At 40.7% G+C, this 27,870-nt stretch overlaps 1 protein-coding gene across 3 annotated transcripts in view; it reads left to right on the top strand.

The window, feature by feature from the left end:
• DIAPH1 (diaphanous related formin 1) overlaps window positions 1-27,870 on the top strand; it is a 102,681-nt gene that overhangs the window by 47,202 nt on the left and 27,609 nt on the right. For all 3 annotated transcript variants that reach the window (XM_041766873.1, XM_041766874.1, XM_041766875.1), the window contains 3 exons: window positions 3,616-4,365; window positions 5,446-5,560; window positions 6,070-6,078. In XM_041766873.1, coding sequence (XP_041622807.1) covers window positions 3,616-4,365; window positions 5,446-5,560; window positions 6,070-6,078 — 874 coding nt within the window. The remainder of the gene's footprint in view (window positions 1-3,615; window positions 4,366-5,445; window positions 5,561-6,069; window positions 6,079-27,870) is intronic.

Below are 27,870 nucleotides of genomic sequence, written 5' to 3'. Positions count from 1 at the left end.
ATATTTTGGTTTTCCTCTAATAACCTTGTTCTCTTCCTTCCATAGACCTCAGTACTATAAGTTGATTGAAGAATGTATTTCTCAGATAGTTTTGCATAAGAATGGGGCTGATCCTGACTTCAAGTGCCGACACCTCCAGATTGATATTGAGGGGTTGATTGGTAAGTATATTCTTCTGTCTGGCTCCTTAAAACCATATTCTACCTTCCATTTTTTTTTATCTTCCAGTGAAATTTTTAGAGAAGATATCTTTCTAGTTTCCAGGTATTTCTGTTTTTATCTTTAGGTGTTAACCAACATCTATACTAGGAATATAGAGACCTTTGGTTTAGTGTTTCATAAATGTAAAAATTTACCCCCGCTCACACATCACCCCACTTTTTTTTTTTTTTTTTTTTTTTTTTATGATAGTCACAGAGAGAGAGAGAGAGAGAGGCAGAGACACAGGCAGAGGGAGAAGCAGGCTCCATGCACCGGGAGCCCGATGTGGGATTCGATTCCGGGTCTCCAGGATCGCGCCCTGGGCCAAAGGCAGGCGCCAAACCGCTGCGCCACCCAGGGATCCCAACCCCACTTTTTGAAGGGACTTTACCTGTTATCTTTGCCTCCTGCTGGTCTCGGATATTCTTAAGTACCCCTTGTGGGCACTCTCCCAGCCACCCAGCATGGTAGCCTTACTGCATAAAAGGCGCTCAGAAATTGCATGTTGAACTAAAGATTTATTTCTTTGCTTACCGCAGAACATTTTAAGAAGGATAATAAAAATAAGGAAATGGACAAAAGACTGCCCTTTTGTTATATTGAAGGGGTGTAGGTAGTGAGGGAAAGATGAGAGGATAGTAGCTTCACTTATTGACTTCTTCTTTTCAGATCAAATGATTGATAAAACAAAGGTGGAGAAATCTGAAGCCAAAGCTACAGAGCTGGAAAAAAAGGTATGTGTGAGAGATCAAAAACATTGAGGCCTTTCTTTCTTTCTCCCTTTCCTTTCTTTTACTTTTTAAGGATTATGATTTTTTTCTGACATGTAAAACTGTTACCTGTGATATTTTGCAGGCATTCAGCACCCAGTAGCAGTTCCTAGGGGAAACCTTTCTGGTGTAGCTTAGTCACTGGAGAAACTAATATGGATATGATACTGAGGAGTTAGTAGTGTACAGTTCTTGAGCCCCTGGGTAGGACAAGAATGACAGATGACTCTTAACGTATAACAGTGACAGCTCTTGCAGTTTTGCTGGCATCTCAGGCTTCTTATCTCTAAAACAGGGACAGGTTTTTTTTTTTCCCCTCTTCATTTGTTAAGGACTTCCATTGTGGTTGACAGGGTTTTGCTCCTAGAGGCTAGGATTGTACACCATAGCTGCTCTGGTTTAAATGTCTTAACAATGTTAAATTTCTTTAAAATTTTAGGTTTATTTGTTGGGCTTTTTTTTGTCCCTCCCCAATCCCCCGTTTTTTTTAACAGAGAGTAGTGTGTGTGTGTGTGTGTGTGTGTGCGCGCGCGCGCGCGCGCGCAGGATGGGGGTGGGGAAGGGAGCAAAGGGAGAGGAAGAGAATCTTAGTATATGTGCTGCCTAAGGGAGTGTGAGAGGGAGAGAATCTTTAAATTTTTTATTTATTTATTTATTCATGAGAGATGCAGAGAGAGAGGGAGAGGGGCAGAGACACAGGTAGAGGGAGAAGCAGGCTCCACGCAGGGAGCCTGATGTGGGACTCGATCCCGGGGATCCAGGACCATGCCCTGGGCCGAAGGCAGCCTCTAAACTGCTGAGCCACCCAGGGATCCCCTAGAGGGAGAGAATCTTAAGTGTACTCTGCGATGAGCACAGAGCCCAAGGTAGGGCTCAATCTCATAATCCTGAGATCATGACCTGAGCTGAAATTAAGAGTGGGATGCTTGACCAACTAAGCCACTTAGGCATCCCTGTTTGTTTTTTAATTGAAATACAGTTGACACACAATGTTATGTTAGTTTTAGGGGCATAACATAGTGATTTGACAACTCTATACATTATGCTGTGCTCTCCACGAGTGTAGCTACCATCTGTCACCATACAACACTCTTATGATACCATTCACTGTATTCCCTGTGCCGTACCTTCTGCTCTCCATCACCTATTTTACCCATCTCCTACCCCCTTTCCCTCAGGTAAACACCTCTTTGTTCTCTGTATTTGTCAGTTCATTTCTGCTTTTTTTGTTCATTTATTTTGTTATTTATTTATTTACTCATGAGAGACCAAGAGAGGCAGAGACATAGGCAGAGAGAGATGCAGGCTCCATGTAGGGAGCCCGATGTTGGACTCGATCCCAGGACTCCAGGATCAGGCAGGCACTCAACCACTGAGCCAACTAGGCATCCTCCCATTGTTTTGTTTTTTAGATTCCACGTTTAAGTGAAATCATACAGTATTTGTCTTAGGTTGTTTTTATTTGTTTTTGTTGTTGTTGTTGTTGTTGTTGTTGTTTTTATTTGTTAATCTAACTCCCCAAATTAGAAAGACTTGTAGAAATGATCCCCAGTTCCCCCTTCTTTAACCTTGATTTTAAGGTCAAAATTACGGTGGTCTTTTTCCCCAAGCATTTCCTGGGAAACTGAGCTCCTTAAAGAATTAGAACAAAGCAAAGAATTTTGGGAAGTAACACTGTTTCTTGCTGGAATGGGGAGCTCACTAGGGGCCTGATTCTTTTCTGCTTTAGCTGGACTCAGAGTTAACAGCCCGACATGAGCTACAGGTAGAAATGAAGAAGATGGAAAGTGACTTTGAGCAGAAGCTCCAGGATCTTCAGGGAGAAAAGGATGCCTTGGATTCTGAAAAGCAGCAGATTGCTACAGAGAAACAGGACTTGGAAGCAGAGGTGTCTCAGCTCACAGGAGAGGTAATGTCTGAGCAGGCAAGGCAGAGTGACCTCCAATGCCATCAGCAGCCTCATGACAGGCCTGTCTTACAGCAGGAGTCAATTATCTTACTCCAGGAGAGGGTTTGACTACCAGTAGGTGATCTAGTTAGATGATGCTTATTTTAAAAATCATTTACTTTTTTTTTTTTTTAATTTTGAGGCAAAACATACGATAGAAAATTTGGGATATATGAGCAATACGGGGAATAAAAGAAGTCACAGTAATACCCAGAAATGAAACTAATAGTTGTCTCATAAATTCACGAGTAAAATCCAAAAAAACTCTTCATATGTTTGCTAATTTTCTCTTATTTTAGCTGTTTCTGAACAGATTAATGTTCACACTCTCTTTGCAGTTAATATGATTTAAATGATCTGTGGTATCTGATATTTTGATCATTTATGTGGTTATTTCTTTAGAATAATTGATTTACTTGAACTTTGCTTTTTCTAATTAAAGGGAGAATTTCACATAAAGGTTGAAGTTGCCTTTTTAATGCAAAGCATGCCAAACAAAGAACATGAAGACCTGAGTTCTAGTTTTGGGTCTGCCACTAGATATCTGTGTGACTTTGGGGGAATCATTTCACCTGTCTGACTCCTTTTAGTGTCTTCATGTGTAAAATGAGAACTCTGGACTAAGTAGTTTTTTAGGTCCTTCCCAAACCCAGTAGTCCCTGAGGAATAATACTTCCATTGATGTTGTTCCTCTAGGTTGCTAAGCTGTCCAAGGAACTGGAAGATGCCAAGAAAGAAGTGGCTTCTCTCTCTGCTGCAGTTACTGCTGTAGCGCCTCCTAACAATGCTACTATTGCCCCCACTCCTGGCATTGTTATTCCACCTCCAGCCCCTCCTTTACCAGGGGAGCCTAGTATACCACCCCCAGCTCCTCTTCCTGGAGATGATACCATTCCTCCTCCACCGCCTCCCTTTTCTTTGCCTGGGGGTGTTGGTATCCCCCCACCCCCTCCTTTGCCTGGGGATGGTAGCATCTCCCTAACCCCTCTGCCTGGGAGTGCTGGCATCCCCCCACCCCCTCCTTTGCCTGGGGATGCTAGTATCCCCCCACCTCCTCCTTTGCCTGGGAGTACTGGCATCCCCCCACCTCCTCCTTTGCCTGGGAGTACTGACATCCCCCCACCTCCTCCTTTGCCTGGGAGTACTGGCATCCCCCCACCTCCTCCTTTGCCCGGGGGTACTGGCATCCCCCCACCTCCTCCTTTGCCTGGAGGAGCAGGCATGCCACCACCACCTCCTCCTCCTCTTCCTGGTGGTCCTGGAATCCCTCCACCCCCTCCATTTCCTGGAGGTCCTGGAATTCCTCCACCTCCTCCTGGAATGGGTATGCCTCCACCTCCGCCTTTTGGATTTGGAGCTCCTGCAGCCCCAGTTCTGCCATTTGGATTAACCCCAAAGAAGCTTTATAAGCCAGAGGTGCAACTCCGAAGGCCAAACTGGTCCAAGGTGAGAATTTCTCTCCATTTTTCCCTCAATAGGTAGTAAGAAACCAATTCAGTTTCCTATTTTGTATTTTGTGCCCAGGTAGGCTTCCCCCCCTTTTTTTTTCTTACAGATTTTATTTATTTATTCATGAGAGACACAGGGAAAGAGAGAGGCAGAGACATAGGCAGAGGGAGAAGCAGGCTCCATGCAGGAAGCCTCATGTTCCGGGACTCAATCCCGGGACTCCAGGATTACACCCTGTGCCGAAGGCAGGCACTAAACCACTGAGCCACCTAGGGATTGAAGGGCTTCCCTTTCTTAGGGCTAGCATCTATCTTTCTCAGGTTCCACTCACGCTTATGTTCCTTCAGCACATATTAGGCATCTTCTGTATGCCAGACATCACTTTGAAGAATTCTTTGGGCCCTATACTCTGCTATAAAAGCTAAACATATCCTTAAGTTAATGTTTTGGTCTTTTTTTCTCAGGGTATGAGAACCCTGCCATAGTAACACAGAATTTGACAACAGTCATTTCATCAGTCTGCAAGCTGCTGATAGTAGTGCTGATCTGAAAATGGTGGATTTATGGATACACCCTGCTATCTCACTCCCCTACAAATGAGCTAAATGAGAGGATATGTTTGCATGGCACAGTATTGTCCCCACTATGTAATTGAGGCCCCTGTGATTCTGCATCACTCTTCTGCTTCCAGAAACCAAGTTAAAAGAGCTGAGGGATTTATTTATAAATTGAACAAATTTGTCATAGTTAACCAAATTGATGGGAAAAAATGTTGTAGAACAAGGAAAGATGTAAAATAAAGCCTCGATTTTTCTAAAACTAGAGGATTTGAGGTTAGAAGGAGGATAAGTAGCATAATTGGATCTAGCTCTTGAATAACACCAATAAAAAAAGTGGAAGCACTGTGTCTTGACCTTACCACAAAGCGTACAGCTCTTCTGTGTCTCACATTAATCTTCCCCTAGTGAGACAATACTGAGAACCATCACTCCCCTTTTTTGCATCTTAGTCAGTTTTCTAGGATGGAAAGTACAAGGCTCAGCTTAGTAACTCTGAACACCCTGTCTGTATCTACAGTTTGTTGCTGAGGACTTGTCCCAGGACTGCTTCTGGACAAAGGTGAAGGAGGACCGCTTTGAGAACAATGAACTTTTCGCCAAACTTACTCTTACCTTTTCTGCCCAGACCAAGAGTGAGTACCTTCCTCTTCCATGCACAGGTCCAGTATAGGACTTAGAATATCCTTTAGGTGGATCTCCCATTCCATTCCTTTCCCTGGGTGAGAGTTGAAGAGAGGTGGTTTTTCCCCTTTGGAAGAAATTCAGATATTTTTGGATCCCAGGGATGCTGGGGTTGGGAAAGAAAACGGTTGCATTTTGTTATTTTTCTTTACCATTTTTTTTTGCATGTAGGTTTTTTTTTTTTTTTTTTTTGTCATTATAACATGTTGGGGAATGAGAGTAAGGTGACAGGAAGCTTATTATGGGACCCATTTTGATAATACTCTTGAACTGATTCTGGTCCTGTCTTTAAGGTACCATCCCAGACCTACAAACTTAATTAATAAGGGTTGGGCCAGTCTTTAACAGGTTAGGTGATTGAGTGACTGTCTACAATAACAACCATATGTGATGCTTTTTCTTTCTTACATTTCTTTCCAATATCTGATGCTTTCCTCTTCCTGGCCCTTTGCTCCTCCAGCTTCAAAAGGTAAGAATACAGAAGAGCCTATTAATTGGGTATCGTGAACATTAGACAAAAGATGTAACAGATGTAAAGGAATTTCTTAGAAAACTGAGTTGAGATAGAGGATTGATTTATTTTCTGCCCCCTCCCCCCTTTTTTTAAAGAGTCCAGAAGGACCAGTAACTGTGATATTAACTGACAGCATAGACAGTTGTTTTAAGTTTAGGTCAAAGCTGCCATATACTTGCTACATTCTGTAGCATGTTTGAATTGAATAGGTAGCTTGCCCAAGGTTAAATGACCAAATCCAGGGATCTTGTCTTCTGGTCCATGTGTGTGGGTTTTTTGTTTTTTTGGTATAAATTTTTGCTTTTCTTTTTCACCTTCATATCTTCCCGTTTGCTCTAGAAGAGCTGATCTGTTTTGCCCTCTCCTTTCTTCACTTCCTAATTCTTGTGGTTTTGTGCTATCTTGTGACAGGGCACTTGTAGTTATTTCCTTGAGGGATACAGTATTTGAATTTAATGACATTCATAGCATAATCATTTTGTATTTCCATCTTACAGTGTCTCTTCGTTTCCTTAGAGGTATATTATAACCCTTGTGATGAAAATTAAGTGCAACTTTTGAGCATTTCCCCCTCTTCTCTCTGCCTTCTCCCTACCCCCAGTAAATAAACATTTATTCTTTTTTTTCCTTAAGTGAACTGATGGAACCAGGCTGCACTTTGTTCTCTTAAGGAGCCTAACATTGCTAGGTGCCTTTGGTGGCCTCTAATTATGTGTGTGTATCTGAGAGTGTAAGATCGCTGTACCCAGGTGTGATCTCTTGCCCTTCACTCAGCGCAAAGTGGCCTTGTACTCTAGAAGCACTGTCATCTTCTGAACTAAAGCTCAGTCAAGGGGATTACTTCTACCTGTTTAGTGAAAAATACTGTGATAATGACCACTTAGGCTATTCTAGTGTATCAGTGAAGACTAGTTGACAGAGAAACTCAAAATCAAATGACTTCCTAATTTGTAAGTTCACAAAATATACACCTACGTTGGCCTGTGGCATAAGGCCCTTTCTCTGAGCATCTCTGTCCTCTGAGCATCCCTGCACACTCACACTGGCCAGCCCTATTCCTCCTGCCTGTCACCCCCTTCTTCTGTACATTTGCATTACTAGAGATTATAGTTAGGTGGTTTGCAGTTTTGTGCTCTTCCTTGGCATTTTATTCCCACTGTGAATTGATAGTGTTTTAAAAATACCCAAGAAGACCATATCTCTTTTGTCATTTTTAGCAGTGTAACCAGATTTCTTTTTTTTTAAGATTTTAGTTATTTATTCTTGAGAGACACAGAGAGAGAGAGAGAGAGAGAGAGACAGAGAGAGAGACTGAGGCAGAGACACAGGCAGAGGGAGAAGCAGGCTCCATGCAGGGAGCCTGACGTGGGACTCAATCTCATGATTCCAGGATCACGCCTTGGGCCGAAGGCAGGCGTTGAGCCACCCAGGAATCCCAAGTAACCAGATTTTTTAATGTTCCTTCAGCTCTCAGATTCTGCCCTGGAAACTACTTTCTTTTCATGGAAGGTTCTAACTTTCTACCGGCCTTGGCTCCCCCCTCTAATTATTCTTAGAAAACTCTGTGTATTACTCTGATTTTAAAAAATGAATGTGAATTAGTCATTTTAATTTAGTGGAGTACTGATCTTCAGGTAGTAATCTGCACTACTAGATTGCTGCTGTTGTGATGGAGGAAATTTCTAGCTTGTCTTTATCTTTTGCTTCAGTTAGCACTTTGAGGTGTTAAATTGACACTAATTTCTTCCTCTTTCCATTAGGACACACTAGGGGATGTGTTCTTGAAAATTACTAAATCATGAGCAGTTTCCCACACATTCTAAATCTTAATGATTTTAAAGAAATGCCTGGGAGAGGTTTGTTTTTTTTCTCTGTCAAATATAATCCTGAGTATTTGTTTACCTGTTTCTGAGCTACTTGCAGCACTCAGCACATCAGAACTTGCCTGCTGCTTGTCGCCCTTGCTACGTCTATATTTTCATTCATTTCGTCCTGAAAAAGAACTACCTCCCCCCTTCAAAAATTATTTCTTCTTTGGATTTTTAATATTTTACCGACTTTAATGCTACCTGTTTTACTTTTTTTCTTCTCTCTACCTGCTTTCTTTTCCTTTGAGTTAGTGTGTTATTCTGTGGTGGTACAAGAGGTGTTTGAATATTGGGGCTTATTGAACGTGTCTCTTGGGAACGAAATGGTTGTCTTAAATACCATACACAGAGGCCTCAGGTAGCAGCCAGAAGTGCTGTGTAGGGACCTGATGCCATGTGTAATTACCACTGTAATCGTGGTAACTAATTTGCCTTTGTCTTTCCTGATGCAGTTTTGAACTTCCTTCTCTTGGTGTTCAGGCTGGCAAACTCAGTGCAGACTTCCCAAATAACCCCCTTGCTCACAACATACCCAAAAACACTTAAGTAAAAAAAACTTTGAGTTTCTTAAAGCTTTTATCAGGTAGAGAAATTCAAGTTCTAGCAACTTCAGAGGTGAGCACTCAGAAGACCCACATCTCCTCAATATGAAAGCAAGGTTTCTTTTGTTCCTGGTACTTTAAACATGTCCAGTATAAAATTTCAGGAGATCTTCATCCTTAATTGTTTTTCAAGTAAGTAACCAATTTCAGTTACTAAGTCTCTTATTCATAGTCTTAATATTGATGATATAATTAAATGATAGTAAATCATTTAATTTTACCATTCCATAAGTATTCTGTCCTTCAGATAAAGAATTAGAGATACAGCGTGAATAACTTTTACAAGGCTATATAATAGGTGCCAAAACCAGGATTCAGACCATGCATGGAGTGTGTGATTCCAGAGTCCTTACTCCAGCCCTCTGCTTCCCAGAAGCATATGTCCCTGTCCTGAAAACTTTTGGAAGCTTAGACCCAGACAGAAGATGAAAAAAGAGGATATGCTGGCTTTTGCAACCACTTCATTCAGGTACTTCTTAGTACCTGGCAGTGACTCTTAGTACAAGAAAGGAACAGCAGATTAGGGAAAGTAGGTGAAATGCTGGATATTTAGAGGTAAAAAAGAGGAGACATATTCTGATTCTAGTATATTCAACTATAGCAAAACGAATCTAGTTGGAGAAATAAGACCTGCTTATGTAGTACAGTGAAAGTCTTACTTAGGTGATTACAAGCCAGTAGTTCCCAGGCTTGATGAGGAAGTTATTTGGACACTAGGTTTTCATAACATTGCATTATTTCCTCTCTCACTTGCTAAACACAAGTGTCTATTATTTGTTAGATATGGCTGTATTCCTTATGTTTTACTGATAGCCAAAACTTCCTGTATACCTACTCCAGGAATGGACGTTAAAGAAAATACCCACCTCATACTTTACATCTGCCTCCTGTAATCAAGGGTCTCTTGCCCCTGCATCATTATGGTTCAGGAAGATGTGAGCCTTTTTACTAAGAGAAGAGCCCAGAATGAGGAACCAGTCCTCAGATGTATACTACAGATTCTCTTACACTTTCTCTCTTAAGGATTAGTCTCTTGTTTTTGAACTCTGGTCTTCCCATATTAATCATGAATTTACTCAGTTTATTCCTTGCCAGGGAATATTTTGAATTCAGACTTGATGGGCAGTACTATAAAACTTCTAGTTCTTTTCATTTTTTCACCCTCCTTTTGGTGATCAGCAAGGAACCTTTTATCATAATGTCTTTGTTGTCTCTCTTGAATTCCTTGGGAACATGCTAATTTTTTTTTTTTTTTCAGTCTTTTCCTAGGGAGCATTTTCTTCACTGCGGTGACCTCAGGTCATTATTTCTTTGAATAAGATAACGAGTTTTTCATTCAGCTTTCCTTACTCCCTTGTGTTGATGACATGATCGCATGAAAAGCAGTATCTCTTGAAACTGTGTGAGAAGTGGTAACTGTTGTCCTGAGTACAGTGGCAGTTTCCTTTTTAGGTTTATTCCTTGCTTCCAAAAACCTTTTGGGCTCATGAGATCCATAAGCTAATTACGCTGAGTAGGTGCGCATTGGACAACATGTAGTGTTAGACCCCCTCTCCCTGTTAAAGTGTGAGGTACATTATGGAAACTGAATCAGAACAGTTCTCCAATTTGTTTTCAGCAGTGATTCAGAAAGAACTGGCTAAAATAAAAAATAAGGTATTGACCAAGAGCTTAGAATTTTATAAACAATAACAGTATTCTAGTTAGGATTTGACTGTGCATCAGGTTCCCAAGATTTGTGCTATTGTCCCACAAGTCAGAACTATTGGCAACAGCCGTCTTTTGCTCTCCCAGAACTTTCTTGGTTCAGGCTTTAAGAGGAACCTGTGGTGGGGAAGCTATCCCTTCTTTCCCCCTAGATTGTGAAAGGTCTTTTTCCTGTGATCCTCTCTGTCTACTAGGTGACACTCCTTCAATTGGATCTTCATCAGGAAATGTCCAAGTGAATCTCTTTAGTTCCTTCAACTGTAACTCCTAGAAACAAGACTTTGTAACCCCTAGAAACAAGACTCAGCATGCTCTACATTATTCAGTGAGTCTTTTTGACAGAAAGATGTCTGTTCTTCAGTTCCTTAGTGTATAGGATTCAGTTCCTCTCAAGTGTATAGGATTAGGACCCAAGGTGCTATTCAAGTGAATATTTTTTGGGATTGTTGTCTTTTTTTTTTTTTTTTTTTTTTTTTTAAGATATCTATTTGAGAGAGAGCACGAACCAGGGAGTGGAGGGGAAAGGGCATAGGGAGAGGGAGAAGCCACCTGGGTGCCCCGAGATTGTTGTCTTTTAATTATTTATTTTCTTGGTTCTAAGTAGGATCAGACTGTTAGCGCAAAGTACTTGGGAAGTTCCATAATATCAGATGATACATGCTTGTGATTTAAAAAACCTAAATCTGGGGTGCCTGGGTTAAGCATCTGAATCTTGATTTTGGCTCAGATCGTGATCTCAGGGTCATGAGATCCAAATGCCTAGCATGGAGCTTGCTTAAGATTCTCCCTCTTCCTCTCCCTGTGCCCTTCTCTCCTCATCTCCTCATGTATGCTTTCTTCGTTTCTCTCTCTCTAAAAAAAAAAAATAATAATTAAAATTAAAAACTTAAATCTCTTCCTATCATTTGGAGTTATGAGGAGCCCTGCACACTTGGGTTGTCCTCTCCCCATCATCAGGGGTATAAAAAATAACCTAAACTATCCCTCTCACATACCCTCTCTACTCCCAACCTTTCTTTTTTTTTTTTTTTTTTCAAAAATATGTTTCTTTTCATACTGAGGTGAAAGAGCTCATTGTTATAAATGAATACATACTCTTTTTTTATTATTTATTTATGTAGTCATACAGAGAGAGAGAGAGGCAGAGACATAGGCAGAGGGAGAAGCAGGCTCCATGCACCGGGGGCCTGACGTGGGATTCGATCCCGGTCTCCAGGATCGCGCCCTGGGCCAAAGGCAGGCGCCAAACCGCTGCGCCACCCAGGGATCCCTACTCCCAACCTTTCTATCACTATTTGCCTTGAATTCACTGTATCTAATATTAGGCTATTTATCTTGGTTTATATTACTCCCCATAGGAGCCCCAGACCTCCAGGTCACCCTCCTCTCCTATACTCGAATTCCTGTATGGGTTTCTGTGTATCCTATTCAGTCTCCTCCTCTGATCCTACTTGAGTGCCTGAAACCCATTCTCTATCCTCTGGAATTCTGTGGTCCATTACTAGCAAAATCTCCTATGACATCAACCCACCTTGTTGCTCTAATAGAGACCTGTCTTTCCCTCAGCATTACTTTTCTTCTCGCTCTCTCATGCAGTGGACTTGGGCTGGTGTAGATGTCCTCTTTGTTGTTTGTCATGATGCCTTCTTTTCAACATGTGCATAGAATACACTAAAAATATAAAATTAAAAAATCTTCACCTTGCGTTGGAGTTACCATGGTTAACATACTTTACACCTGCGTGTGTTATTCTAATAAAGGAACAGGCAAAATCCTCTTCTCTTTGTAGTTCAGGTGGGAAAATGTGGGAAATTTTCATAGAGCCTTACTGGAAACTTAAGAGGATTTAAAGATAAAACTACAGAAATATGAGAGTATACACATATCTTTTTTTATTTTTTAAGATTTTGTTTATTCATGAGAGACACAAAGAGAGGCAGAGATATAGGCAGAGGGAACAGCTGGCTACACTTGGGGAGCCCAGATGCAAGACTCTATTCTGGGACTCCAGGATCATGCCTTGAGCTGAAGGCAGATGCTCAACCACTGAGCCTCCCAGGCGTCCCAGTATACACATATCTTAATGTAATCTTTGTAATCCCAAGTGGTAGATACTGTTCTGCATTTTGCTTAACATGGCTCAGCATCTCTTAATATCATTACATACAGATAAACCTCATTATTTCTAATGGATAGTTGTATTCTTTTTTTTTTTTTTTTTAAGATTTATTTATTTTGGAGAGAGAGTGAGCATAGGGGAGAAAGGAAGAGGAAAATAGAATCTCAAGCAGACTCTCCACCAAGTGTGGAGCCTGAGGGAAGAGCTTGATTGCAAGACCGTGAGATCATGACCTGAGCTGAAATTGAGTCAGTTGCTTAACCTAGCTGAGCCACCCAGGTGCCGCCCTGATGGATAATTGTGTTTTATCAAATGCATAATATAAATTTATACAGTTGATCCCTTACTGAGAAGTTACCAGTTTTTTACATTATAAGCAGTGCTGCAGGAAAAATCATATTTATCTCTGTATTCTTGCATTTCTGCACGGTAGATTCTTAGAAACAAAATTTCTGGACCTACATTGCTGGGTATAGGATTGTACCAATTTCCCCTTCCATCAAAAATAAAAAATTACTTATTGTAACATCTGATAGGGGAAACTGATGGTTTGTTTTAATCTGACCACTAATGAGATTGCACCAGAAATTTTCCTTCGTACCTTGACTCCTCATCTGTAAAATGAGACAGATTAACCTAAAGATACCTCTCAATTTGAAACTTCTGGTCTTATTATATATATATTTTTTTTCTTTTTGCTTGCATACGCTTTCTTTGGCGTTATTTAGTCATCATCTCAAACTCCTTTGATTGCTAAAATATACCTCTTGTATTAGTTTTCTTTGTTTTGGTCTGAGTTTCATTCTTTTTCCCTGCACTGAGGTGTCTGTCATTAGAAATTGCTGCTTGTTTACAACTAGTATTTGGGGGTATAGAGCTATACTAATGCAAAACTGTAGAACTTTTGCATGAAGGTTGCAGGTTTAGTTTCCACAGAAGACTTACTGGTGGGGATTTAGGGAGGGTGTCATCAGATAAAGATAATTAAACTTTAATTCCTTCTAAACTGGGGGAATTTATGTATCTGCAGTGTGCACTTTCTCCTTTTCGCCACCAGATGGCACATGGATCTCTTCTGTTTTAGATGTGTCATTGTTACGTAGGGGAATGATACAGTCATGTTAGAGAGTGACCACCTCTGTTGTTTTCCAATACAAACTGCTTGGTATGCTGCCCTCTATCTGTCAGGAAATTCCTTTGGAGGACTCATCAGTAAAATAAAGACAGAAAGCCGAGGCTTGCTATTCTGCAAAAGGATCTTTTCCCCTTGTAGCTAGTATCTTTAATAGGAGCAACATTTGTGTTTTTTGGAGGACACAGAGGCTGGAGAATGTTTTCATTTTTGTTTTACTCTGATAACTTCATGAAAGCATAGCCTTCCTTTTAGCCTTCATGAAAGTATAGCCTTTCTATTTAGCTTAAATAGAAAATTATTTTTTACCAGCTTGGTAGTTCATTATATACATATTTGTAACCCCATGATATTCATATTCTTAATCCCATCTCTGTCTCTACTGAATAGCTACTTGAAGCACATAGCAGAACTAACCGCTGATTATATACTCATAACTTCCCAGAGACAGTATACTGAATTTATTTCCTTGAAAGAATTCCCCAGACCTACCTTGGGTAGAGTTTGCTGGTGCAGAAAGGTTTTTATTGTCAACCCTTTTGTATCATTTGTTAACTCCTAATTATCCCAAGTTAATCCCAGTTTTAGAGCCTCTATTCAGACTTGTGTGTGCCTATGGTACCCAAGTATCATCCAGCATTACCTGCTGAATTTCAGATTTGGTATCTGACAAAAATGTCCTTTTAAATGGCCTTGTCTGAGGCTTCAACCAAACATAAGGGTATCACTATTGTCTAAACTTCTCATCTTACACTTAGTCCCTACATTTTTTTTTAAGAAAAAATTTTTTTAAAGATTTATTTTTTTATTCAGAGAGAGAGAGAGAGAGACTGAGAGGCAGAGACACAGGCAGAGGGAGAAGCAGGCTCCATGCAGGGAGCCCGACATGGGACTCGATCCCAGGTCTCCAGGATCACACCTCAGGCTGCAGGCTGTGCCAAACCGCTGTGCCACCCGGGCTGCCCAGTCCCTACATTTACATGTCTGTTTCTATTGCTAATTTCCAACTTTAGTGTAAGGATTACATAAGAGCTTGTTTTGCTAGTTCTGTTTTTTTTTTTTTTTTTAAATTATTTATGTATTTGAGAGAGACAGAAAGAGCACAAGTGGAAAGGAGAGGGAGAAGCAGGCTCCCCGCAGAAAGCCCAATGTGGGGCTCCCTCCCAGGACCCTGGGATCATGCCCTGAGCTGAAGGTAGATGCTTAACCAACTGAGCTACCCAGGCACCTCAGGAGCTTAAAGGTATAGATGTAATGTAACTCTTATTCTTGCTTACCATGCAGAGTAGGGATCGGAAATGTGTTGAGGAGGAGGAATGGGATCTCTAGGAAATGTCAAGAGTAGAGCTGGACTTTGGGATAAGCAGGAGAGTGGGTGATCCAGTGCTCCTAGACTGCTACTTGCTGGAGCCCAAAGGATCTGCCTCAAGGGAGCAGCACTGTTCTCAGCATCATCCCTCATATGCTTCAGGAATTAATTTTCTGCAAATATGGTACCAGTTTTCCTGTAAACATAAGATTATAGACCAGTTTTCAGGGAGTACTCAGGATGTCTCCACCATAGGATGATTCCTCTGGGGCTTTTTGCTTCTCTGTTACCTGTTTTTTTCTGCATAAGTAATCTAGGTGGGCAGCCCTGGTGGCGCAGCAGTTTAGCGTCGCCTGCGGCACAGGGTGTGATCCCAGAGACCCGGGATCGAGTCCCGTGTCAGGCTCCCTGCATGGAGCCTGCTTCTCCCTCTGCCTGTGTCTCTGCCTTTCTCTCTCTCTCTCTTTCTGTGTCTCTCATGAATAAATAAATAAGTAAAATCTTTTTTAAAAAAAAGTAATCTAGGAGTAATCTAGGTAGTTGAGAAGTCAAGATGGTAAAAAGAAGTCTCATTACCACCCTGGGGTTCACCCATCCCATCCTTCCCCTCCTTATCCTTAGAGGTCACCATTTTATTAGTTTCTTTTTTTTAATTTTTATTTTTATTTTTTTTAAAATATTTTATTTATTTATGCATGGTAGACATAGAGAGAGAGAGAGAGAGAGGCAGAGACACAGGCAGAGGGAGAAGCAGGCTCCATGCTGGGAGCCCGACATGGGACTTGATCCCGGGACTCCAGGATCACGCCCTGGGCCAAAGGCAGGTACCAAACCGCTGAGCCACCCAGGGATCCCCAGTTTCTTTTTTTTTAAATTTGAATATTGTTTTTAATTTGCAGTGGATAAGGGGGATAGTTATTTATTTGTTAAAGATGGCTCTTCCATTTAAAATAGTTCACAATGGTGAAAAGAAACCTGAGGTCTACCTCCAAACTAATAATGATTTTTGTAAACACACACAGTTATATACAACGAAATATACAGCCCCTAGAAGGACAATACATATATCGCACAGATCTACCAACTCCTTTTTGAAAAATTTTAGAACTTTCTCTGGTTATTTATAAATGTCACTGGAGTCAGATTCTCATTCATTCATTTTCTCTCTTTTTAAAATTATTTTTATTGGATTTCAGTTTGCCAACATATAGCATATCACCCAGTGCTCAGCCTGTTAAGTGCCCCTCAGTGCCTGTCACCCAGTCATCCCAACCCCTCGCTCACCTCCCTTTCCACTACCCCTTGTTCGTTTCCCAGAGTTAGGTGTCTCTCATGTTTTGTCACCCTCACTGATATTTTCACTCATTTTCTCTCCTTTCCTATTTATTCCCTTTCACTATTTTTTATATTTCCCAAATGAATGAGACTATATAATGTTTGTCCTTCTCTGATGGATTTATTTCACTCAGCATAATACCCTCCAGTTCCATCCACGTTGAAGCAACCCACGTTGAAGTGGGTATTTGTCATTTCTAATGGCTGAGTAATATTCCATTGTATACATATACCACATCTTCTTTATCCATTCATCTTTCGATGGACACTGAGGCTCCTTCCGCAGTTTGGCTATTGTGGACATTGCTACTATAAACATTGGGGTGCAGATGTTCTGGCATTTCACTGCATCTGGATCTTTGGGGTAAATCCCCAGCAGTGCAACTGCTGGGTTGTAGAGTAACTCTATTTTTAATTTTATTAGTTTCTTGGGGATCCCTGGGTGGCTCAGTGGTTTAGTGCCTGCCTTTGGCCCAGGGCATGATCCTAGAGTCCCGGGATCGAGTCCCATGTCAGGCTCCCGGCATGGAGCCTGCTTCTCCCTCTGCCTGTGTCTCTGCCTCTCTCTCTCTCTCTCCTCTCTGTGTATTCTCATGAATAAATAAATAAAATCTTAAAAAAAAAAATAAAGTAATATTCCTTTTTTTGAAATGGTAGTTGCAAAAACTTAGCATGTCTGTGTATCCTCTCATTCTCCCTATTTTCCCTGCAAACTCTTTTATGTAATAAATGATTGAAGACACCAACTCTAAATGTATAGCATTTCCTCCTGGAGCCTTCCAGCCATTGTGGTCAAGAGAAGAGAGACTTGGAAAGTTCTGGTCTGAGCCCTTCCAGACATTTAACAATTCTGGAGCATTATATTCATGAGCAGGATTAGAGCTTTGTATCACTAGCACAGAGGAGCTACTCCAGAGAGGGATATGGTCTTTAAAGGAAAGGGATGACCTACCTCATTTTTTTCTTGCTTCCTTCTCAGTTTTTGCTCTGGAGATAACTGCTCCAGAACTTAGTACACTCTAACTGTACTGTTTTAGAATTCCGGCACATTACCTTTCAGAGCAACTTGAAAGAATGCTCAGGAGGACACAGTGCTAGGCAGGAAAAGCTGGAAACTATTATGTACAACCCTTATTGCAATTGTGTTTACAGAAAAAAATGCAGAAGTAAAAGATTAGAAGGGAATATACCTTATTCCCTAAAAAATACTATAGCAATTATAGTATTGCTAGTATGGTATAGTATATGCTATGTATGCTAGTATAGTATGGTGCTAGATTTCTTTCAATTTCTCTATAACGTGGTCATCTTATTTTTTATTTTTTTTTTTAACTAGGAAGAACAGAAGGGTTAAGAGAGTTTGCCAGCTTGAAAAAGGTCTTTAGGGGCACCTGGGAGGTTCAGTCAGTTAGGCGTCTGCTTTCAGCTCAGGTTGTGATCTCACGGTCCTGGGATAGGGCTCCACATCAGACTCTCTGCTCCACCTGGGGAGCCTGCTTCTGCCTCTGCCTCTGCCTTCCTCCCTCTCATGAATAAATGAATAAAATCTTTTTTTAAAAATGGGGGTGTGTTTCAAAGTGCTTGGACCTAAGAAATGAATATTTACAAAGCAGAATGCTAATATCCAGCTCTACAGGATAGGTAACAATATCTGTGCTTCATTCTGTGTTATACTCTTAGCCTGCTTATCTTTGAAAAATCAGGTTCCAATTTTAAAAGCTTTTAAGAGTTCTTCTGTAACATCTTTGGGTGAGGGAACCCCAGTTATACAACAGAAGGGCACTGGTAGCCCTATGTATGCTTGCAAGATGGGATGGAATCTTTCCTCCTTCCTGAGATCCTACAGTAATCTGAACTAGGTTTTTAGAGTCTTATTCTTTCCTTTGCTATCTGTTAGATTAGAAGTGAGATGTTATGTGTGTGTGTGTTTAAAATTCCTCTTGGAAAGAACTGCTGAAATCCTTCAAAGAAAAGTGACCCCCTTTCTTCTGCTTCCATTCTTACTCTGCTTGCATTTTTCTTTTCAGCCACGGGGTGTGCGCAGTTGAGCTATTTTGGCTCAGGTTCCACAATGTGAGGTCAGAGACTAGGGATTGGAGGAGAATATCAGGTGACTTTCAGTAACTGATGACGGTGCTGCCCTCATTCCCCACCCCTCCTCATCCCCCCTCCCGCTTTCCCCACCCTTTCCTGGCTTCCACCTTAGGAACAAAGAAGGGGAAAAAAACAGCAATATGACGAAGGAAACCAGCTGCTGCCATGGCAGACTCAGGCTGGGGGCTGGGTATTTATTGCATGTGTTCTCTTTGTTAGTTTCTTACCCTGTTACCCTGTTATTTCGCCTCCCAGGACCCTGACTAAAATGGAGGGTGTTTCAAGGATTCTTTGTTACAGAAAATACCTTAGAAATGGTATTTAGATGAGACACAGGATTTAGATGAGACACAGCAGAGATTAAAACTGTTACATGCACCTAGAAAAAGATGAAGGTATTTTGCCTTCTCAGTCTGATTCAAGAATATCTGTTTGATATCAGATGCTGTGAGTGGTAGGAGCTCTTTATCTGTTCTTTCCAGTCATTGTAACAGTGCTGCCTAATAGGTGGTATCTTCATTTTATAACTGAGAAATTGGAAGTACAGAATTAATATGTCTTTTGTTTATTAATATCTCTTAGCAAGTCAATACCAGGCCAGAATTTGATCCCTGATCTGTTAGATTCAGAAACTAGCATTTTGGGGAAGGCAGGCCTGTTCAGAGGTGCCTGCTTCTAGGGACTGCTATGGTACTAGGCCAGCAGTTTGCTTTTCACCAGTGCCCTGTCCTGATTTCTTCAACAAATAAATCTCAAGGGAAAAATGAGATGGAGGGGAACTTACACATTAAAAGAGAATTTAAAAATATGTCAGCCAGTTGCAGTGTGTGGATCTTAGTTATATTCTGATGGCTTTCTTTTAAGAAAGGCAAAAGTTGTACACCTAGTGCCTTATTTTGATGCTTTTTCTCCTGCCCTCCAGCTTTTACTGCCCTTTGCCTATCCTTCCAGCCCACCCTCACTCCCATCCCTGACTGACCTCTTCTTGAGCACTCCTGTACTGAGTCACTGTCCTGGGTATGTTGGGAAACTGTGTGAGACACTCACTTAAGTGATCAAATGTTTTGAGAAGTGCCCAGATTTCTAAAAGTGCTTTTCTGCCACCCTTTCAGACTTCTACTTGCTCCCTTCTTCCTAACTCTTAGCATTTGATTTTTGTCCTTTTGGAATTGAGTTTGCCTTTGTTCATGTCTTTCAGGTTAATCCATTTCTGCCAATTTGTTCAGTCTCTCCTTAAAACCAGCACATCTATGGTGATCTAGTTCTGTGGGACTTAGCAGCTGGGTATTTGTTTTGGCCGGGAAGTTAGTGATAGGAACCTGGTTTTTTTCTCCTATAGTGTATACCTGCAAATGGCTTTGAGGTGCTGAATTTTTCCCTCATGTATATTATAGCTGTGGGAAACATAAAGTAGAAATATTCCACATGGGCAGCTTCTTAAATTAGCAGCACATGATTGGGCCTTCTTGCTGTGTCCTTTCCTCAGAATCAGAGAGCTCATGTAGAGCTTTAAGACATGGCTTATTATATGCTGGGAGGATTTGATGATTTCATAGCTATGTTAGCATCACAGAAAGTTTGTTGTTATTTCCTGGGGATCTTACCACTAAGTGTTCAGAGCTTTTAGGTAAGCTAGGCAGATCTAGGACTCTTCCCCAAAGGCTCTGTTATATCAGAACTATATTGGTATTAGAGTCCCCTCCACCCCTTTTTTTAAACCTGTGATTCTTTGCTCACCTGTATTATGTGTACTGCCTTTTATCTCTCTTCATGGAGATGGATAAGCTCACACATTGGTACTGCTCCATTTAAGTGAGTAGAAGCCACTGGTGACTTGGATCCCCAGATTTCTCAGCATGTTTCCACTTTTTCCACCTTTCTCATGTGTTCCTTCTTAGTCATAAAGTACTTGGGTTACTTAAGGGAAGTATGAGATTATGGAGGGTGTTACCTGTAGGATAGGGACAAACACCTCAGGCTTCATCTCAGGCAGAGTAATATGTGGTCCTGAGTCAGGGTGTGAGAATGAAGGTTAGGTGGAGTGGCTGTATAAAGCAGCCTGAATCTTCCAGTCCTACAGAATCTTAAAGCCCTGCACGCTCTTTTGAGCCAGGCTGTGTTCTCAACAGTATTTTCCCAAGGTCCTTTTTTCTAGCTCACTTACTCACTCCCACCTGCCCTTTTTAAGAACTTATTCCAGGATGTCAGGCAACTCCCTGTCCTCCATTTCCTGTTTGTGGTCTTCATTGAGAGAGGCCTACAACAGGAATTCCTGGGGAAATGATGGCTTCAGCTGTGGGACTCCGGGGGCCATTAGCTCATTACTGCAGTTGGGGAATACTGTGCTACATAGGACCTCCTTTCCATTCTGGGGGCACTTAGAAGCTGTTACTGATCAGAACTAAGCAGTCCCTGGGACTCAGGCTGCTGACTTTGTGCCTTGACTCTTTCTCTTCAGAGACTAGAAATTATCTTCCCTTCTTATGCCTTAATCTACTTAAATTTTAGAATTCAGCATAATTTAGATTCATGACAAAATTAGCTTGGACTCTGTAGGATGGATTATTTTAACATACCCAAAAATGGTGAACAGAGAGAAATAGGGTCCTTCTGTTGGACAGCAGGGGGTGCCCTTTCCCTTCACTTTATTGCCTGGCACTCCCTACTGCATTCAGCCATTTTAGACAGATTGTTTTTGCTCCCAGCTAACTCCATTTTGTGTTTGTGACGCAGGAAAAAAAAGAATTGGGCAAGGGAGGAGCCCGATTGGGGGAAGAGTGAGACAGGCAGAGATGCATCCAACAGACTCCTCTACTCAGTACTTGCTCACCAGGGACTTACCTTGCTGTAGGCTCTCTGCATCCTGAGCCACAGATGTAGCAAGTCCCCACCCTCTGAGCAAAAAAACGTAATGGTGTCTGGCTGCTGGACACCTAACAGTGACAGGGTGCTGGCTTTTTTTTTTTTTTTAAGATTTTATTATTCATGAGACACAGAGAGAGAAAGAGGCAGAGACATAGGCAGAAGGAGAAACAGGCTCCATGCAGGGAGCCCGACAAGGGATTCGATCCCAGGACTCCAGGATCATGCCCTGGGCCGAAGGCAGGCGCCAAACCGCTGAGCCACCCAGGGATCCCAGGGTGCTGGCTTTTGAGACAGAAGGCATCTCATCCCTTCTCCCTCTCCAAGAATCTAAATCTGAGTTCAGGTGGTTTTTTTCTTACAGAGATGGTGAGGGTGGTTTTCTCAATTATAGGATCAGTTTTTAAGAAAAGGTACCCTTTTCACTCAGTTGTCTGAGAAGAATCAGACACCCTAATGATTTCAGGGAAGCAATCTGGCTTAAAAAAGAAAAAACCCAAAACATTTATTTTGGGAAAGGTAAAAAAAACCACACATTCATATGTAATACATAAATATATATATATGTATGAAGAGAAGAATATGAATATGTATATCACATTTGGGTTTTTTTTAAAAAAGATTTTATTAATTTGAGAGAGCATGCAGGGATCCCTGGGTGGCGCAGTGGTTTGGCGCTTGCCTTTGGCCCAGGGCGCGATCCTGGAGACCCGGGATCGAATCCCACGTCGGGCTCCCGGTGCATGGAGCCTGCTTCTCCCTCTGCCTGTGTCTCTGCCTCTCTCTCTCTCTCTCTCTCTGTGACTATCATAAATAAATAAAAATTAAAAAAAAAAAAAAAAGAGCATGCACATGCACAAGTAGGGGGAGCAACAGAGGGAGATGGAGAAGCAGACTCCCCACTTAGTGAGAGTTCTTTAATATCATTAGATATCCACTCACTGTTTCTCAAATTATCTTAAAGAGTTTTATTTTGTTTTTTGTAGTTTGTTAATCTGAATCAGAGCTAGATAAAGCCCATGTCTCTGTAGGTTCCCTCTCCAGCTTGCACTGTCACATTCTTAATTTTTTATCTTGCAATTTGTTTATAGGCCTAATAATTGTTTATAGGCTTCCTTTCTTAGGAAAGAGGGAGGATCCCTCAGGTTGGGACTAGGAAAGTGTAGAGCCAGACTGCTCTTCATAGAGCAGTTTCCCATTTTCAGTACATCCCCCAGAAGCGATGGGAGAAGAAGTAAAGGGGAAATGCCCTGTAGCCTTCAGAGAAAGGTCTGGAATGTCTTACTCGGGGAATGACTTCTCCTAACATGATAGCTTATTACCAAAAGTCTTTAGAAAAGTTTACAGATTGCTCTGAACATAGTGGACCATGCTCTTTCCTAGGAATTAAAGGAGCACTTTTAAGCTTTGGAGTACTAGATTTATCTGCTGTGTAATAGCTGATGTCCTTAGGGTGATTTCAGATCCTCAGCTTTATCTCCCAGTCACTCTCCTTTTTGTTCAGTAGCAACCTTCCTCCCTGCCCAGACCTAATGAGTTAGCATTACTTCATAGACTGTCTTAAAGAAAAAAAAAATCCTATGGTGTGTTGGGGACAGGCACATGTGAAAATTCTTCCATGGCTTCAGCAAGCACTGTTACCTCCCTACTCTGCCCCATGACCTTTTAAAGATTGTCTTTTTTTTTTTTTTTTTTTAAAGATTTATTTATTCATTCAGAGAGAGCGAGAGAGAGGCAGAGACACAGGCAGAGGGAGAAGCAGGCTCCATGCAGGAAGCCCGATGTGGGACTCAATCCCGGGACGCCAGGATCACACCCCAGGCTGCAGGCGGTGCCAAACCGCTGCGCCACCGGGGCTGCCCTAAAGATTGTCTTTGAGTCTGATTTAGATGATGAGGTGAAGGCTTTTGCTTGATGGTCTTTCTCTGCCTTCTGAAATATGAAATAGGTCAGTGACTGGCATAAAGCAACTGCAGAAGTCAGTCTGTTCCTTTGCTTGGAGGAAGAGCATAGATTACAGAAGGGAAGTTGCAGTCTCTGACTTCTTGGCAAAGCTGGCAGGGCACTCGGCAAGTTGGGTCCTTAGAGACTACGTTGGCTGCCTGCCTAGTTTGGAAGCTGTAGTTACCATTTGCACAACTGCTTAGAATCTGCTAAAGAGGTCAGGGTTGCAGCAGCTAGAGTCATGGACACTGGCACTGACATGCTGTCTTACCTAAGAGTCAGCTGATAAGAGTTTCTTTTCTGCTCTTGTCAGCAAAGAGGCAGTCATTGGCTGGTAAGAGTATCCTCCTTCCCTCTCTGCTAAGGTGCTGAATGTACTCCCTTGTTTTTGTTATGTATGAATTTCATACAATTCTACAAACTGAAATTACTCAGCTCTTGAGATAATTTTTAGTGTGAGACATGGTATGAGGCCTTAGCTGTGGGCTTCCCATCCTTGCTGTGGCAAAAATGAGAGCTGGAATCCAAGTATTGGTAAGTTTATATGTTGAGTGCTGTAATATTTGTGTACTAAATCAATACACCATTCCAGCAACAGAGTGGGAAGACTCCTTAATGGGAGTATCCTATCAATTCTACATTTTGATTTTTTTATCTTCATTTAAAATTTTTTAAAAGTAATCTGTGTCCAACATGAGGCTTGAACTCATGACCCCAAGATCAAGAGTCCTGTGCTCTACGAACCAAGCCAGCTAGGTACCCCTTGACTTTTTTTTTTTTAATTTATTTTTTATTGGTGTTCAATTTGCCAATATATAGAATCCCATCAAGTGCCTCCCCTCAGTGCCCGTCACCCAGTCACCCCACCCCCCGCCCACATCCCTTTCTACCACCCCTTGTTCTTTTCCTAGAGTTAGGAGTCTCTCATGTTCTGTCTCCCTCTCTGATATTTCCCACTCATTTTTTTCTCCTTTCCCCTTTATTCCCTTTCACTATTTTTTATATTCCCCAAATGAATGAGACCATATCATGTTTGTCCTTCTCCGATTGACTTTTTTCACTCAGCATAATACCCTCCAGTTCCATCCATGTCGAAGCAGATGGTGGGTATTTGTCGTTTCTAATGGCTGAGTAATATTCCATTGTATACATAAACCACATCTTCTTTGTCCATTCATCTTTTGATGGACACCGAGGCTCCTTCTGCAGTTTGGCTATTGTGAACATTGCTGCTATAAACATCGGAGTGCAGGTGTCCCGGCATTTCACTGCATCTGGATGTTTGAGGTAAATCCCCAGCAGTGCAATTGCTGGGTTGTAGGGCAGGTCTATTTTTAACTCTTTTGAGAAACCTCCACACAGTTTTCAGAGTGGTTACACCAGTTCACGCTCCCACCAACAATGCAAGAGGGTTCCCCTTTCTCCACATCCTCTCCAACATTTGTGGTTTCCTGCCTTGTTCATTTTCCCCATTCTCACTGGTGTGAGGTGGTATCTCATTGTGGTTTGGATTTGTATTTCCCTGATAGCAAGTGATGCAGAGCATTTTCTCTTGTGTGTGTTGGCCATGTCTATGTCTTCCTCTTTGAGATTTCTGTTCATGTCTTTTGCCCATTTCATGATTGGATTGTTTGTTTCTTTGCTGCTGAGTTTAATAAGTTCTTTATAGATCTTGGAAACTAGCCCTTTATCTGATAGGTCATTTGCAAATATCTTCTCCCATTCTGTGGTTGTCTTTTAGTTTTGTTGACTGTATCCTTTGCTGTGCAAAAGCTTCTTATCTTGATGAAGTCCCAATAGTTCATTTTTGCTTTTGTTTCTTTTGCCTTCGTGGATGTATCTTGCAAGAAGTTACTGTGGCCAAGTTCAAAAAGGGTGTTGCCTGTGTTCTCCTCTAGGATTTTGATGGAATCTTGTCTCACATTTAGGTCTCTCATCCATTTTGAGTTTATCTTTGTGTCTGGTGCAAGAGAGTGGTCTAGTTTCACTCTTCTGCATGTGGATGTCCAATTTTCCCAGCACCATTTATTGAAGAGACTGTCTTTTTTCCAGTGGATAATAGTCTTTCCTGCTTTGTCGAATATTAGTTGACCATAAAGTTCAGGGTCCACTTCTGGATTCTCTATTCTGTTCCATTGATCTATGTGTCTGTTTTTGTGCCAGTGCCACACTGTCTTGATGACCACAGCTTTGTAGTACAACCTGAAATCTGGCATTGTGATGCCCCCAGCTATGGTTTTCTTTTTTAAAATTCCCCTGGCTAATTGGAGTCTTTTCTGATTCCACACAAATTTTAAAATAATTTGTTCTAACTCTCTGAAGGAAGTCCATGGTATTTTGATAGGGATTGCATTAAATGTGTAAATTGCCCTGGGTAACATTGACATTTTCACAATATTAATTCTGCCAATCCATGAGCATGGAATATTTTTCCATCTCTTTGTGTCTTCCTCAATTTCTTTCAGAAGTGTTCTATAGTTTTTAGGGTATAGATCCTTTACCTCTTTGGTTAGGTTTATTCCTAGGTATCTTATGCTTTTGGGTGCAATTGTATGAAAGGTCTTAATTCTTCCACAGTGGTTATAGATTTGCCCTTTCTTCCTTTGATTTAATCAGTTCTTAATTTATATATTTTGAAACTAAATTATTGAATGTATTCAGATTTAGAATTGTCTTCCTTGTGGATTGACCCTTTATCGTTATGAAATATGTATTCAACAATAATAATGCCACTATATTATTAAAGAAGAAATCTTTATTTGATATTAATATAAGTACAACAGCTTTCTTTTGTTTAGTATTTTTTCCTTTATTTACCTTTAACATTTGTGTCTTTATTTGAAGTGTGCCCTTTGCAAGCAGCACATACTTAATGTGTATGTTTTTTAAATCCAGTCTGATGATCTTAGTCTTTCATTGCAAAGAATTTGATTCGTTTGAATTTATATATACCATATTGCTATATGTTTTGTTTGATTTTTTTTTTCTAGTTTGTGTCTTTTTCTGTTTATATCTTCTTACAGGTTCATTTGAAACTTATTTCACGTATACCCTATTCTTAGTTACACATTCTTTTTACTATCTTTACAGGCACCTTAGAAATGACAAATGCATCCTTGATTTATTACAATCTAATATAAATTATAACTTTTACCATCTTACAAATAATGCTAGAACTTTACAGCATTTTAACTCTACTTACTACATACCTTCTTTTTGAGCATTGAATGCATGTATTTTAATTCTACATGTTTTAGGCTCCACAAACATTTCTACTATTAATTTGTAATATCAATATTCACTTAAAAACCCTTTTCTAGTGTTTTTCGTGCCTATGTGTTTTCCCATATTTCCTTTTGTGATAATTATTCATCTTCTGCCTGAATAATTACTCCCCTTAACATTTATTTTAGTTTAAGTCTACTGGTAATAAACTCTTGTTTTTGTCTGGATATATGTTTATTTCACCTATGTTTTTGAAGGATATTATTTGTTTTCCCTTTTTTTGTTAAGATAACTCCACTGTCATTGTTAGTGTTGTTCATTTGAAGGTAATTATGTTCCACTGCCTACTACTTTGAGAATTTTTTTTCCTCTGGTTTTTAGCAGTTTTACTGTGATGATGTGCCATGATGTAGTTATTGTGTTATTCTTTGGTATTCTCTGAGCGGCTTGAGTCTGTGTATTGAAATCTTTCATCACTTTTGGAAAAGTCACAGCTATTTTTCCTTCAAGTATTCCATCTTTTTCTTTCTTTTCTTTTCTTTTCTTTTTTCTTTTCTTTTCTTTTCTTTTCTTCCTTTCTTTTCTTCCTTTCTTTCTTTCCTTTCTTTCTTGCACTTTCTTTTACTTTCAGGTTCAGTGCCAGTGAATATCACATTTAGCCCTCCTCTTATTATGTTGTATATGCGTGGCATTTATTTATTTTCATTATTTTTAATATTTTTCTCTCTGCATTTATTCACCCTGGAGTTTAGGCTTTCTAGGACTTCGCCTGTGAACCTATTATGTTCACCTTTCCTCAGGATGTAGCCTTTTGGATTCCTAGCTACTGAGGAGAGAATCTCATATGAGACTCCCCACATTAGGAAGAAACTGAACCTTAATCCCTGTCCACCCTTGCTATACACAACCACCAAAGTGGTATTGGAAGTGTTCCAGTGCTGTGGTTACCTTGGAGCAGTTTGTCACCATCTTAGCACTTCTTCCATGCTTTTAAGGTGTTTTTTTAAACATTGTGTCAGCATTTTTAGATGTTTTTCCATGGGAGTTTTGGCACTGTTATTGGAAATGGAAGTTCTCTTTTCATATTTTACATGATAATTGTCACCACATTGAAAAATGAAAATGTTATGTAATGAAACCAGTCTATCTTTCCTTGATACCATCTTGATTTTGTGTTATTCTTAGAAAAGTTTTTGTTTATTCAAAACTATATTGTTTTTCTATTTTTAACATTTAGTGTTTAATATGTCTGGAATTTATTTTTGTGAGCACCATAAAGTGAGGTTCTAACTATTTTCCTTCAAAATGGAGAGCCAGTTGTTCCAGCATGGTTGGTTAGACCAGAAGTCAGCAAATTATGACCAGCCTCTTTTTTTTTTTTTTTAAGATTTTATTCATTTATTCATGAGAGTCACGGAGAGAGAGAGAGAGGCAGAGACATAGGCAGAGAGAAGCAGGCTCCATGCAGGAAGCCTGGTGCGGGACTCGATCCCGGGACTCCAGGATCATGCCCTGGGCCAAAGGCAGGCGTTAAACCGCTGAGCCACCCA

The sequence above is a fragment of the Vulpes lagopus genome, chromosome 8 (genome assembly GCF_018345385.1).
Source record: "Vulpes lagopus strain Blue_001 chromosome 8, ASM1834538v1, whole genome shotgun sequence".
Classification (NCBI taxonomy): Eukaryota; Metazoa; Chordata; class Mammalia; order Carnivora; family Canidae; genus Vulpes; species Vulpes lagopus.
The sequence above is the reverse complement of the archived record's forward strand: the minus strand, read 5'-3'. Positions and strand labels throughout refer to the sequence as shown.